Here is a 16,411-nt window from a genome sequence, read left to right as displayed (position 1 = left end):
TTCTATGACGTTGCGTTCTTGGATATTTTTTCATTTCTCCAGTCAACCTGCTATGTATTTATGCAATAAGGTTATCTTCTGTAACGAAATTACATAAAAAGGCCTAATTAAGTAAGGTTAGATAGTGCTTCATATATTATTATATTTACATCTATATGTGAAGTTCTTTAAATTCTGCTATATTTGAAATAATTGATGCAATACCAAACGCTTCTAGTATATTTCGAATATCACATTTTATTTCTATTGCACATTTACAATACTTTAGGCCATCTTCGAAGCAAATCGGACAATTTTTAGCCAAAGAAAGTATACAAGTGTCTGCAATTTTTCTAAGCATTGAAGTTCACAGCAAATTATTAGCAGTTAAATTGTAATAGAAAATACTAAAATTATACATCTCTGTAATACATCACTTGATTGGATCCACTCAGAGAAAATATTGTTTTTTTTTTTTGCAAAAAAGTCATTTAGTTGACTGTATTTAGTTGATTGAAAGAAAATTTTGGTTAAGTCAACACAATTTATTCTAAGTCGACCAAACTCGTTTGCTGTAATCAACCAGAGATTTTCTATTCTTCATTTTAGCAAACGGTTGCTCGATTTCGATCAATGTTTTGGTAAAATCTGCCAAAATTTAATAACAAAAGACTTTTGCTGGATGAGACAAATTTTTTGGCCCATCTAATAACTATAAACTATGCTTGCAATAAAAAATTATTTTGTAAATTCAACTAAATATTTTTAATGTGTATATCAAAAAAAGTTTTAAGGAAAACGGTTGTGCCGCATAGTGTAAATGAATACGGTTCCGGGTCGACCGCGGACATGGTATATCGGATATCACAATATTGTGAGGAAGCGCCTTCTCGCGACATAATGGAGCACGAGCACCGATAATTATCATAACAACGCGAGTATTTAGAGACGTGTCCTATCGGTGGTACACATCGAGCGACACGCATTTACCGGACCTAGGTGTTGTATGTACAAGCACCCCGTTTAGGGGTAACATTGTCATGTTAATAGTGACAATGCCAATCCCATTACGAACTATAGGGTTACGTGTCGGTTCCACAGTACCTCTATTCTTCCTGGTGCTCTTTGTAGCAGGTAAGGTCAACTTTTTCTTTCATCCTCTAGCAAAGGAGGACGTCACTCGTTCATTCGTCGGCAAATCTCGAACCTTCACTACCGATCTGTTCTCTCTCACTTTCGCTTTTTCAAATCTCTATCTTCTTCACTGCTCTATCTTTCTTCTTTTCTATCTTTTCTATCTTCTATATTTCTGTCCTACTTTGTCACCTTCTTTCTGTTTCTCATGATATCGCGGACCGGTTTCATGCCTGAGGCTAAATGTCAACAACGGCATAACGGCCCGGTTAGAGGATTACCCCGTCCTCGAGGGTAGCGCCAGACAAAAGGTCGTGAACTTTCTACGTGTCATAATCCGTCTGAGAGGAGGGTTCCTCGCTTTCAGGTCGAGACTATCCTCAATTCGCTCCTGCGATTCGCTGGCGCATCGCGATCTTCCTCAGTTAATAACTACCGCGGTTCAATTTTGCATTGGAATATGAAAACTAAATTTCAGCTTCCTTGAATAACAGTCTGAAGTCTCGTCGTTTCTTGCAATTAAAGGGAGATTTAATTAGGCAGTTGTCTCGGGGTTATACGACATTTCGATTTTAGAGCAAATAAAGCTTATTAATTTCGGTCACCCTTGTTCTCGGACAAACCCTCTCTACGAGAAATCACATCCGCATCCTGTAAATTCGTCTGCGCATCGTAGACCTCTCGCCTTGAGTAACATGTTCACGTCAAAGTTTGAGGCGCCAATCCGGACATCAAAATCATAATTACCTCTGAAACAACACTTTTACTATCGTACAATTCTCTGTAATATAAGCTTTAGTTAATTGCAACCCTAAATCTAGTCATGGCTATCGGCTGCATGACGTGAAATATTAAAATTAAAAGAATTTTATCATACCAACTGTGGCGAAGTACTTGATGAAGTCGTTTTCTTCAATTTTTCGTTTTCTTAATAGCCCACATCACTCGGGACGGAATAATTAATATGCTTATTAAAAAGCACTCGGCGATCTCACGATTCATTTTCTCCCGGCTACAAGCACGAATTGCGTTTTAACACCTTCGTCGAGCCATCTATTTCCTGTCCTTTTAATTCACACAATCTTAGGAGGTGAGCTTTATCGTCTTGTTTGTCTCACCGAATAACCATTAACGTTTTTATTATTTTCTTTCTCTCTATAAGTCAAAAAAATCCTGCAATAATAACCTCTCCTTAATTGATGTACAATGAATTTACCATCTACCGATTTTTAAGTTATGAAATCAGTAGCTTTTTCGTATCACATCGATCGTGCAAGTGATTTGGATGCCACTTATGTCAGTAATTAAGTTGACCAACCTAGGATATGTCAATCAAATGACAGGACTGCCATGAGACTATTAAAATCAGAGTTTAATGATTCTGGTCACCAAAAAATGCAGAAAAACTTTAAAAAATTTCTTACATTAAGATCATGGTCTTTACGTTACTATCCTGCTGCTGGCTTCTTCTTCTCTTTGAATACTTTTTGTCCCTCTAAAGTATCGTAATCACCCCGTGAAGATGCGAAATAAATTTGTCCAACTGTTGCTTTCGATAAAAATTCCAAAAATATTTTTTCATTCACCACCCCTAGACAATTTTTACCAATTCAATCATTTAGAAAACAACCATCCTAAGATCGTGCAGCAGTGTGAACTTAACGCGTTTATTGCCCTATAATACATTTAGAAGAAGTGATATTAAGATGATTATTTTAATGCAACTTTACCGCTTTTTAATAAGTATTTAGGGAATGTCGGTATTCATCTTAAAAATTGATTTTTCAAGGTAAGAGAATTTTACAATGTCAAATAACTAGAAGATTGATTTACATTCACAACTTCGCCCCGATGGTAAACTTTGTACTTGAGAACTGGCAACAAAATTCTGATTAATGGTGCGTCAAGTTTCTGAAACCTACCACAAAAAAAAAATAAAACGGAACTACTTATAAACTTTATGACAGCTGGATCGTAACCTAATCCAATCGAAATCGTGCAACGAGGTCGGGTTGGAATCAGATCGGAACGCCTGAGTCGGACAAATCTGATACTTCGAACCGAAAATAATCGGCGGATTCGCGAGGACGAATGAATGTTAGGTCGAGACGATAGGATGAGAAAGAGGACCAGGAATGACAAGAGGGCATGAGAGATACGCGAATTCTGCCATGCCCTTCGGAAATGTCATATAGCTGTCTAGATTTGCGGAGGCAATATTTCACGCCGGGAGGTCTGTCTGTCCGTTAGTCGGTCCGTATGAATGTTCACTCTCTCTTTCTGCCTCTCTTGCTCTCCGACACTTTTGAAGGAGTTTTTACGGAGTCTCTCGATCTTTAATCACAGCTCGACCTTCCATTGTCAGTGACGTCACCTCCGACTCGGAAGGGTGCTCTCGGGGGTGCTTTGCGTCGGGCGCTGATCCCTCTCTACGTCATTTGTCTCCGCGGAGGCCTTATTTGTACGCGCTCTCACACGAACACGTATGTAACTTCGAATTCGTCTGGGGATGGGCAAGCAGGATTACAAGTAACATAGGTTAAAAGTTGAGTCAGCTTTCGAAAATTGCTTTTTCCTGTCGTTGATTCAGAATCGTAGAGGAAAAAGGGAAAATTGAAATTACTTTTTTGTGAATATCGAATCTTTTGAAGGAAAATAGTTGCGAAAATCTTCAAGAGTCTAATTATGGAAGAAAGTTATACCAGAACAGGACTCTTTTGAAGGAAGCAGAATCGAGAAATGTTTCTCAGAGGACCGGTCGAAGTCGACCCTCATTGGAGAACCTTTTTTGTTGCAAAACTTACGCTAAACGAGCAAATCTGCTCGCTTATTAAGGGGGTCGCCACTCGTGGTACATTGCCTGAGATTATCGTGTCGATGTAAAGCAAGTTTGAGTTCGATATGTGTGTGTTACTCTCAACAATTTGTAATCTCGGGCTTATCTTCGGCAACGTAAAATTCGACTCGATCGGCATTCTTGTCCTGACCGGCAGATCAGTCGTAGATCAAAGTATCGGGAAAGAAATCATTACGATTAAAATCAGAAGAAACATGTAAACATTAAATAACACCGACAATATTCTTATACCGGTTCCAATTTTTTAGAAAACGTCACAAAAGTCTGATATTTCTAATTTTATTTATTACGATTATAATTTCCGATTCTGACAAGAACTGCATGGATAACCATAATATTATTGGACCTGTTTTATGGATATTTAGTGCCTATATCTGATTTTTAGTGGCGTGCAAAATCTGTTTGGCTTAGGTAAAGTTAAGCTCAGTTTTTTCGTGGATTAGTTAAGCTGATGTCAAGTTGACCTTGACACGAAAGAACTGAAGCTGGCTCTTAAACTCAAAATTTTCAAGCAAACAAAATTGATAAGTAAAACTAACAAAATTTTAGATGGTCCCTGAACAAAGGCCACTTAAATTTGTGAGTCAACTTATGAGCATGTGATACTTCGTCATGTGGTACAATTCCCCCGTTTTTTCCCACAAAAATGAACATTTTTTAAATCTGATTTCGGAGATGATATAAAATATCATAACGGACGTCCCCAAACCCTTTTTCGAGGGATGATACCAGAACAAATTTATTGTGCTAAATAAAAATTTTATGCTTGTGAACTATTTTGAGGTTAGGATCGTTTTTTGGCTCTCTGTTATTCCGATAATGTAGGTCTCTGTCGTGCCGATACAGTCGGTAGCACTTAAGAATAATTATGGGAGAGAATTGTAACCATTGTAACTCACATAACCTCAAAATACACACACATCACATTTAGCAAAATTAAAATTTTGTTGATCAAGTCACGAAAAGTTGTGCAGGTACGTTCGTTAGCATGTTTGCTATCATTTCCCAATTCTCTGAAGACAAAATATTTATTATTCTAGGGAAAAAAACCGAGAGAACCTAAAACTGGTAAAATCGATCATTTTCTAAGTATCACATGCCCTTAAAAATCAGCAATATAGTTTCATGAAAGTTGGCATAATGCGATTGTTTGGGTTGCTTAATATGAACTTTTGGTCAAAATAAATAATCTTAAGCTAAGAGGCAGAGTTTACAAATCTGCTTCTATTACTAGCTTTTTAGAGTTAATTTGAGTCTATAAGCTAAGCTTATAAGTTTATAATAACTTTGCCCTAGCCTCGAGTGCCAACGTGAGTTAGGAAATTAAAATGTAAAAGCGCAAATTGTCGGTTCACCTTTATGGACATTTGCAAGTCTTATGCAACAATGTACTATATTCATTTGCAGGTTGTTCATTTTCAGTTGATATAAAAAGAGCTATAAATCGTTGAAATAGATGGTATCCGTACAAAACCTACCCCGCCTTTTTTCACAAATAAATAATAAATTTAGATAATTTTAAAATTAAAATTTTTTAACTCTCAAGCATTAAAAAAAAATTTAATTGACTTTGCTTAAGTTTGATCAGTTGTTTCATAACATCTCACATATGAATCCACAAATAATAATGAATGAAGTATTTTTTCAAACATTTATCTTTTTTCAGGATAAGTTAACGCGAAGATAAATATTCATATTTGACCTATTAATTTCAAAATAAAACACTGGATAATTTTCAATGAGGAAATGCTTCAAATCGCAGAGCGCCTCTATATAGGTGTCACTGGACACAAAGAACTGTCATGCTTTGCGCCATCGATGATATATCGAATAACTCGTTATCGGTTGTAGACGAGCTAAAAATCAAAAGAATGATTCCATCCTGAGAATCGCTTGATAGGACGAAAGATGATGACCGTTAACGCCGCTTTGCGCGATGGGGGGCGTCAATTTTAACGATCCAGGTTGGGTCGGTTTGCTCTTTCTTTCAAGAAAGACAGAGATTGCTGAACGAGAGGGGCAAGGGGAGCCTCCGATTATTAAGTACAACGAGACGGATCTCAGCTCGTCAGGTTCTCAAAGAGGACTCGAGTGTGCGCGTATGCACCGCACGTGCTGGAAAAGGAGCACAAAACTAGCGAGTTAAGATTGGTTAATTTATGGTGGTGCCCAGTCAACAAGGCGCCATGGCATTTAGCGGTTAACGCATTCAGAAAGAAGGTCGCTCGTCAGGAAAGGGGGGCATGTGAAGGGGGAGTGAGGGAGGCCAAGGAGACGCCACTCAGCGGAATTATTTGAATTGATGTGATGAATTGAAGCTGACGACATCTGAGAGTTAATCCAGCGTTTTGTTTATTGGTCGCGCGTTGGCGGATTCCTAGCGGTCTAGTTTAATTGAGCCTTATCAATTGCAATTGAAACAAATACATCTAACACATTTGGATTTATACACGACTCCTAAAGCACACACCAACAATGGATTTCATCTCTGATTATTTGGAATCTATACTCTGTTTCCCGAGAGTAGATCCTTTGGAACGACCAATTTTTGTTTTCTTTGCGCAGCCCATTGTTCAATTTGTCAAGAAGGCGAGATTTGTTGAAATTAGAAACTATTTTCCTTGATTGATTTACGACACTGGCTTTATGTTTTCTACTACTTGTCTGTTTGCTTACCAAACTCAGTGTGGATAAGGTTACCCCAGCAGGGGTCTTTAGTCCACAGCAGGTCAAAGTAATGAAATGTACAGAATTTAAACTTTGCAATTAGCGATTTGAAAATAGCATAATCCGCATCTACGAATTTTTCCGATTCCAATGATACATTGCTTGCCTAGGAAAGTTGAAAATTTGAAAAAGTTTAATTGAAGAAACTTCAGCTCAATATGCAATTTGATTTATATTTATTCCCCAATTTTTTAACTGTATGGACAAATAACATATCATTGGAATCGGAATAAGTTGCACGTTCTGATTCTATTACTTTGAGGTGGGTGATTGCAGAATTAGAAATTTTTAACACACTTTTCAAAAATTTGCACATTTTCAAAAAACAGGAAATATAATTTTTTTCATAGATCCAAAAATTTCATTCAAAATTTTCACTAGATAATAAATATATTTGAAAACTATTCTAGCCAAATTTTTCGATTAGTTCACAATTCAAAAAATTAGAGTTTTTTCAAAATTTTCAAATTTTTTTTTAAATTTTAGAAATTTTTGTGAAAGTTTTTTGTAGATGGCTTAAAGACTTCCAAATTATCCAAATACAAATTTTGATGTTCATGAAAATTAGAAAAGTTACATACTTTTAAAAATTTTTTTAGAAAAATAGAAAAAAATATGTTTCTAAAAGATCAGAAAATATTGTTCGATTAGGAAATAATTCAAAAAGTTTGAGCTTGTTCAAAATTTTAATAAAAATTTTTTGATTAGGCACATTTTCCTAATATTTAAGATTTGGTGAAATCTTGTTTTTGGTTTTTGTGAGGATTTGTAATTTTCTAATTTCTAGTGTTAAACACCAAAATTAAATATTTTAACAGCAAAATAAAAAAAAATAAAAATTTATAGTGCATGTATTTTTTGCTTATTCTACTATTAACTGTAATAACAACTGCAATGAAATATAATAATTTGAATCTTACTTGTAAATCGTACTTCATTACAATGATATATTACTTGTCTTTGAAAGTTGAAAACTTGAAGTTTAATCGCAGAAACTTTAGCTCAATATTCAATTTGATATTGCTTACTTCCCCAATTTTAAAATTTTATAGACAAATTATATATAGTTGGAATCGGAATAATTCGACCTTTTTGAATATATTACTTTTAAGTCGGTAATTGAAGAATTATTATTTTTTAACTTTTTAATTACAAAAAAGAGCGACTGAGTCAAAAACTTAAGTGGCTATCGTAGACCCCTGTAACTCGAGAACTACGCGCGGTGAGGTCCTTTTCTTTTATAGCTAACATCTCGTAAAGGTCATTCAAACTATTTTAGAAAGAAACTCAAGGAAAGTAATAAATATTAATTTAAGACCAAGTGACCAATGAGGAAAGAACTTAATAAACTACGTGTGAAAAAAACGGGTAAGGACACTCCTTCATCAAGAAACGCGAACCCATATGCGTGCCCAGAGGATCTTCTCTCGAGGAACAGACTGTATGCTCCACGACACCAGTTTCGCAAAATTTCACAACTTGCAGATTTTTTTCTAATTCTGACTTAAATCTCGTCAATTTCGCAATTCTTTACTTCATAACTACGTTTCTAATCTTGTCATCAAATTGCAAAACAAGATCTAGGATGTTTCAGCCTTTGAAGTCGTAATTCTGAAATAAATGAAAAAGTTATACCACAGACGTGTCACACTGTCACATACATACATACAAGAAGTAAGTATGAAACGAGGCACGCGGGGAAATGCAAATTGCATTATTTCCATACGTACACGTAATGGGCCATTACGCGCACGTGGCCACCACAAAGGAATCCGCCTCTCTTGAGCGTATGTACGTGAAAGCTTGCGTTAGAAGACGCAGCGCGTGCCCGACATTATAAGTACATTGCACCAATGATATGTCGTTTTTATCTGGCACCGTTAACGAAATTCACCCTCTCGGATGACTTACTTGTCGATATTGACGCCCCGCGATTTTTCACGGGCGAACTTTGCTCTCAACACGTGCATACCCAACTAGCTTCTTTACAAGGATCTCTCTTTCAGAGAGGGTGATATTAGTTATGAAGAAGGAGGGCTAATTGTGAGTTGTTCTTTTATTTACCTCAATCTCGAAATTTGTTATTTCATACTTCGTAATATTTTCTTAATAAGAATGGTACTTCTATACTTTCTGGAATGAAATTAAACAAATCAATGTCGAAAGTTTGGCCATTTAATTTATTCAGACCCATCGATTAAGCGAAGAAAAATGTCGAGAAATTCAAATACAGTGGAATTCTTCTATAGCGCCGATTTTGGGGCTGCAGGTTGGTGGGAACTAACTCATTATAACCCGCTCCGCTTTTGTTTATTCACGGCTAAGTGATCGACTGAGAGACAACCACAGACCCCGCGCACTCCGCGCAACTCCTGTTACACCCACTTTTGCTGCGCGGCGTCAATTCTCGGAAAGGCTATAGAAGGGAGGGCTATTGAAGAGTTTCACTGTGTACTGTTTTATGCACAGACAGTCAGACACATAAAAATATTGTTGAATCAAACTCATACTTAATATGCGGGTCATCCACATAGAATGTTCCCAACTCAGAAACGACATGAAAATAGAGGACAAGTGTGTTGTAAGACGCATTCGAAGACCAACAGTGCCCATGTATCTTATCATCTTTCCCTCGCAGATTTAACTCGACATATGACAATTTATAATTATAGCACGTAGTTCTCTTCAAAGAGTTTATTTTACTGCAGACCATATAACAGCGATGAAAATATAAAAACGAGTACAAGTAAAGACAATGTAAGAACTATAAAATAAAGTTAATACAATTATCTGCACATAGCTCATTATTAATTAGCCAGGGTACAAAAACACCATAAAAATCGCGGGAAAAGTGACAAGAAATTTCGCAATGAACAAAAGCCTGTAGATTAGTCTGACACCTGCACGATAGTGTCTATTTGGCACGCATTCTAGCGCGAGTTTCATTGACTGCGTGTCTGGTGCCTCAGGCGTTTTGTGGCGAACCTCACGAGGGGATAAAATACCCCTTCATCGTCTTCTTGAGTAAGAATCGTAAAGCCGTATCAACGTTTAATTTATCCCCCTATCCGGTCACCCTCTCGGATTCTGAATTCTGATTGCTTGCACGAACTCTTTTCCTCATCCTTTGACTCCTAGGCGAAATAATTAACGCGTTGATAAAATGTCACTCCTCTTTCACAATTCATTTGCTCAATCAGCTCCAGTTTTTTTTTACTCTTCATTGAGCCTAAATCAGCTTTAAAAAAAAACCAATCAGACACCATTAAATTAGACGATATCTGACGATTCTATCTGATGTTTCTTAATTAAATAATATGATAATATTAATGAAGATAATAAACTGATTTTTTTCTGATTTCAGATGCATGTGGTCTATCGGACGTAGCGCATATTGAATCCCTTCAGGAAAAATCACAATGTGCTCTGGAGGAATACTGTCGAACGCAATATCCAAATCAGCCAACGAGGTTTGGGAAACTCCTACTGCGATTACCTTCTTTACGAACAGTCTCATCCCAAGTGATCGAGCAACTTTTCTTCGTGAGGTTGGTGGGCAAGACTCCAATTGAGACTCTCATAAGGGACATGCTTCTTAGTGGGAGCAGTTTCAATTGGCCTTACATGTCTACGATGTGACACTCTGTCTGGAGGCAACTAGCTTCCGCATAATATCTTTGTACCTTGGTGCACGGTTCAGTTACATTTGGTAGCGAAATTGGTGGATCTCACGAGATTTGAGCCTGTGATCATGAATACTTCATAAGAGCCCCGGAGGGACCTTCGCGCACCACGGAATTCACGAATCCGGTCGAGACGATCGACCCCTCGCTTTCCTAGATAAGTAAGGCGATCGGAAATCGCTAACGAGAAACATGTCATTATCGCTTCAAGCAGTTGAACTATTTCGACTCCGGATTTAATGGCGAGGCTGAGTTTCAATCGGTGAAACTGCTGTGAATTCAAAGCCTTGGCTTTTCTCGTAAGAGACTTTGCTAGAAAGATTTTAATCAGGGATTGTAGAATGAATTTTTCATCATATTTCATTCATCCAAGTTGTTGTCACCAACCGTGTCACCTTTTACTAAAGATTCGAATTTGCATGCTCGAATTACAGGAGGAGGTGTCATGTCTTGTGACGGTGATAAAGGTTTTGAATTCTCACCAAGGTTTTTTTATTAGTCGGTCTCATACCACCTGATTCCAAGCTAAAAACACGAAGACACTGTCATTAAGTAAGTTCGGTGGAAGATGGGTAGGTACCGTTTTGCTTGATGAAGGCACTGCAAGTGGGCGGAGATACGTCATAGAAAAGTGCGAGATAATAAAGTCGTCGCTTATTCAGAATAAGCGGCGCCAAGTGGTCCAACAGCCTGAAGGAACACCGCTGGGCGTAAAACTTGGAACTCGGAGCAAACTAGCCGGGTAACAGGAGTGAGAAAGAGAGAGCGCGATCAAGGTGCAAAGAAATCATTAATTAGCATTTATAATCAGAGAGACCTCCCTCGATCATCGACTATCTTCCATCGATTCACGCGTTAAGTGTTCATCGAAAATTCACAAACTTTTAGTCATCCAAACCTCTTCGAAAAGATTTTTCATCTTCATTTATTTGAAATGTCAAACATTTTTATTCCCTCTTTTTCTCACTCCTAATTTAGTTTTCATAAATTGAAGTCTACAGTAAAAGATTGCTACAAAGTGCAATAAAGTTTCTGATTGCAGCTATTTATTTCGATAGAAAATTTTGATATTTTTACGAATGTTACGTTAATATCTGCTCGTTCCTAGTAGCTGCGAAGTGTGTAGAGATGCAAAAAGTGTAGATGCGAAAAGCGTGCAAAATACTCAACACTTATTGTGGATGCGGCCAGTGTTTACTTCGAGTTACCTGTTGCTTCGTATATTTTTTATTGTTTGTATGAAATAGAAACCAAAAAATTGTTCCGGTGAAAGTCGCTCTTAATGCAATATGATAAAAGTTTTATGTCATTAGGTATTCTCAAGTCAAATATTGAGATTCGTATAGGTACTATTCTTTGAAAGAGAATTATGTAATACTGTGAATTTGTGAAGCGGTTATTTTTATATTATTTATTTTTTAAATTTCTACTTAATATTGATCCTTCATTGTGAAGTAAACCTGCGAAAAATTACTCTCATCCTTAGTCTTCATTTGTATGTGCACATTCTTTGTGATGCGTATCATTAATAGAGAACCATTAAGAAGCGAATCATCGAAGTGCGACACGATTACTTATATATTTTAGTTATTATATTTTATTGTTTTAAAATGTTTGTTGACCGTAAGGTTGCGTCAGTCTTGGGCTTGACTTTGATGTAGGTGTAGTTCGACGAAGGTCGTCGTGCCTCGTCGCTAAAAGAAATTTATTATATAAATAGTCCAAAAAACTCTAATATAATCGTTACGAGTTGTTTAAGATATAATATGCGCTGTGAGGCAAAAAACTGTATCGTAATTTGCAACCGGACTTAGCTCAAACTTTGGGAAGAAGTTAATGAATTAATTCTTAAAAAGGGCAGCAAAACTTAGACGACAATATTTCCGAAACCCATCGAATGTTATCCCATATAGCGTAGAAAAGATCTGTCTTTGAGTTACTTAAGAACGACAGTATAGCGAACAGCCCTTAATATCTTAAAAATCTTAATGCGCATAAATGTCAAACTGACGTATCAGTGCCATCTCGACTTTCGCAAAAAGGCCAATAAAGTCATTCATAGTTAGGATAATAGTGCAAATAATCTTTTTCTTCTCAGTGTGACAAATCATTCTGGCCGCCTCTGCAATCTTAGCTCGATTACGCAAACAAATGATATGCATTTTTAAAAAAATTGAGAATATTTCGAATATATAATCGAGCTCTGAGTGTATCAGAAGAAACATCGATGGGGCTCTTCAATCGAAGTGAAACGTCCAATTTTTTAAACTGTTAAAGAACAATTTAAAAAACTGGGCAACATTTTTTACAAATTTCCCTACCTGTGCGACGAGTAGCATGAGAATATATTTTTGATCAAGGAGTATTTGATATCCCTCGTCACCTGATGTCATTAGCAAGACGTCGTATTTGTAACAAAATGTAGTGGTATCTAGCGAAAAGGGAAATACGCGAGCGAATTAAAAATAAAGAGAGAAAGGATAGCGAGAGTGAATGAAAATACTATGTGATATGCGCGCGTCAAAATTGTACCCCAGTTTTTTGAGACGGTGCTTTTTCTACTTTATAAATATTGTAAAAATACCTAAAATCCGACGCGTTGTATAGGGTTATTTAATGATGATAGAAATTTGAACACTATATTATATATTATATAAATATTAAATGTGGCAATTTCGAGCTAGTTACTTAGTGGAGCACTAGGGGTAAATGGGATCTTTGTAATAATTTTAAGCAGCGATCGTTTCTTACAATAAAGCGCATTCTTGTTAAAGAGCCTTCTCCCAGCAAAATTAATCCACAAAAAATCGATTTTCTTTATTTTCGAAAACGTGGAAAATTCTCGAAAGTGCAAATTTTTTTATTTAATCTATATTTCGGATGTTGATGGAGGGATCTTCTAGCGTAGACAGTTGCTCACGAAACTCAAAAATGTATTATATACTGATATCAAAAAGACATCTGTTGTACGTAGGTTACAAAGATACTATAAATAGTTATGTATAAAGATGTGAACATTTTTGTATAAAAGTTGTACATAATTAATATATGTATATATATAAATGAATATATATAAATTGCAAAGAATGATGAATATAAAAATAAAGTAAATAAAATATCTAATAATTATCGATTTTCTGACTTGACCTACGATGATATTATTATTATTAAAATTATTCCTATTATAATTGAGTCAGCATTATGAAGATGTATGAAATATGCTGGGTCGTCGCCGTTGGATGTAGTGCTCTCTTCTGGTTATCTGAAGTTTGAAAAAATTTCTGGCATATTTTTCTGCTGTTAAAAAAGATTCAAACATTTATATCATTGCTGATATTATTTGGTAAAGAACTAAGAAGGTTAATCATACTGGCCCTATAGTTTTTAAGAAAAATTTCTGGAATGTTCTAATCGAGACTATTGGATTTGGATTTAGACAAATGACGAAATAAAGAAATGATCGAAAATTATTGAGTGAGTTTATGACAATATTAAAAATAATTTAGAAAGTTTAAAAACTTGACATAAGGTTAATATTTTAATGAAACACATTTAACCCTTTGCGGCATGGTGGGAATACTGTATTCCCACCTTTTTTCGTATCATTTTTTGCGATTTCAGGGTAGTTTTTATTGGATTTTACATAGATTTTTTTTTTAATTTCATGCTCGCAGGATGATAAAAAATTGAAATTTTTGTGCAAAGGGTCAAGATTTTTAAAATAATTTGTTAATACTTATAAACAAAGATGAAAAAAGCCTTTTTTGTTGAAAAAATTCATTATTGAAAAAACTGTCCATTATATGCTTATGAAAATGGGCACTTAATGGTTTTTGGGGTCGCTGAATACGAATGTGGACTCAGATTCTGAAAATTCAAAATAGCTGACCCAATATGGCTGCCGAAATTGGGAATATTTTTGGATTTTATCTGAAATTGGTATACAGGAGTTTTTAGGGTCAGTGATCACGAATATTAATTCAGATTTTGAAAATCTAAAATGGTGGATCCAATATGGCGCAAGAAACTTGGAATATTGTTGAATTTTTTTCTGAAAATTGGTATACAGAGGTTTTTGGGGTTGCGGATCACGAATCTGAAATCAAACTTTGAAAATCCAAAATGACGGATCCAATATGGCGGTCAAAATAATAAAGTTTTCTGGATTTTGAAAAAAATGAGTGTACAAGGATTTTTGGAGTCACTGATTACGAATCTGAATTCAGATTTTACAAATTCAGAAAAGTGGTACTAATCTATGTTTTAGGTGAGAAATTGTATGTTTTTTCAAATCTCAATATTCTAAATATTTGTCATTTTGAACACAGATTCAAGATCAGCGACCCCCTGCCTGCGCCAACTTTCAAAAAACAATTTAGAAATATTTTGAATTTTGGCCCGCCATTTTGAATTTTCAAAATCTGAGTTCGAATTCGTGATTAGCGACTCCAAAAATTCCCTGTATACCAATTTTAAAAAATCCAAAAATATTCCAAATTAAAGTCCCCATATTGGATCCACCATTTTGAATTTTCTAAACCTGAGTTCAGATTCGTGATCAGTGGTCCCAAAAACCCCCGTATACCAATTTTCAGAAAAAAATGACAAACGTTAGCCGCCATATTGGACCCGCCATTTTGAATTTTTAAAATCTGAGTTCAGATTCGTAATCAGCGACCCCAAAAACCCCTATGTACCAATTTTCATGAAAACTCGTTTCCCTGAAAAATGTATGCCGGAAAGGGTTAAAATAAGATATAACTATTAAATTTGTAATAAATATATCCTACCTTTTTTTTTAAATATAAATTCCATAATTAGCAACCTCGATAATAGCTATAAATGTAAAATAATTAAGACATGTAACGCTCAAAATTGAAATATTGGCGTTCAAAATTGACATATGGTACATTTAAAAAAAGCAAGAATGATTTTAACGGTCAGTATTAAAAATTTAGACACTACGAAATTGTTAGCGTTTGACATGGCACAAGTTTGAAATAAATAAGTTTCAAGGTAAGTGAATTTTTCTAAATTTAAGGTTTTTGTGAAATATTAAACCATGGAACTGCTAACAATTACAAAATTTATAAATAAAATCTTAAGTTGTTTCTAAAATATAAATCTGAAAAGAATGCCTTTTGAAACCTATCACACCTGTTTCAAAGAATTCCCACTTGTTATAAACAAAGTTAAGATTGTTATAGGATTTTAACAAGTATTTAACAATTACAGATATTGTATATGTATTTAATAGGATTTTGTTAACGATTCATGTCAAGACGCTTCGGAAATATTTTTCGAAATCACTATAGCATGAAAAACTTAAAGATACAGAGTCATGTAAATAAAATAAAGATTTGGCATATCCCACGATTCAGTGACACAAAAAAAGTTTAAAGACAAGTTTTAAATTATTGCCGGGGATCGCGGAAATCTGTAATCTCCAGATAACTTCGAGAAACTTGAACAAATTCCTTAGAGATCGTATGTAAACTACCGACACAGTGGGAGATCTGAAATCGTAAGTCGGTGCAAAGTCCATTACGATTTTCATTCAATTATTTCATGCACATATAGCCTCATATATTTTTTCACATAATGGTTATTGAAATGATCCATCCTCTATACAAAATAACATTTCTCCTTTTAATTAAAGATTAAACCTTTTTAGTATGATTCATTTCAAGGTGAATAGTTGAGAATTTTTGAATAAAAGCGCTAGCCGTTGAATAATATTAAAATAAAAATTGCAAGTATAGCGTAGATTAAATACATCACAACTTGAAGAATTTAAAATTGGATGCGTCAATATTCTACCGTTTTATTTTGAATGATAGAAAACTGAGCAGTTGATCAATTTCAAAACAATTAATTAATTCATCCATTCATTTACTGTAGACATATATATCAAACTTTACTTCGGAATGAACTACTTTCAAATTTCGCGCCATACGAAATTACCGATCACATCGCAAACAGATGGAACCCGCATCAATCGTATGTTTCATCTACAACTATATCAACAGCA

General features: G+C 35.3%; 1 protein-coding gene across 2 annotated transcripts in view; it reads left to right on the top strand.

The window, feature by feature from the left end:
* LOC117177878 (steroid receptor seven-up, isoforms B/C) overlaps positions 1-11,289 on the top strand; it is a 115,054-nt gene extending 103,765 nt beyond the window's left edge. For both annotated transcript variants that reach the window (XM_033368924.1, XM_033368923.1), the window contains exon 4: positions 10,062-11,289. In XM_033368924.1, coding sequence (XP_033224815.1) covers positions 10,062-10,336 — 275 coding nt within the window. In that variant the 3' untranslated portion in view covers positions 10,337-11,289. The remainder of the gene's footprint in view (positions 1-10,061) is intronic.
* Positions 11,290-16,411: the final 5,122 nt, after the last annotated feature.

The sequence above is a fragment of the Belonocnema kinseyi genome, chromosome 8 (genome assembly GCF_010883055.1).
Source record: "Belonocnema kinseyi isolate 2016_QV_RU_SX_M_011 chromosome 8, B_treatae_v1, whole genome shotgun sequence".
In the NCBI taxonomy this organism is placed as follows: Eukaryota; Metazoa; Arthropoda; class Insecta; order Hymenoptera; family Cynipidae; genus Belonocnema; species Belonocnema kinseyi.
This window is presented reverse-complemented; position numbering and strand designations above follow the sequence as displayed.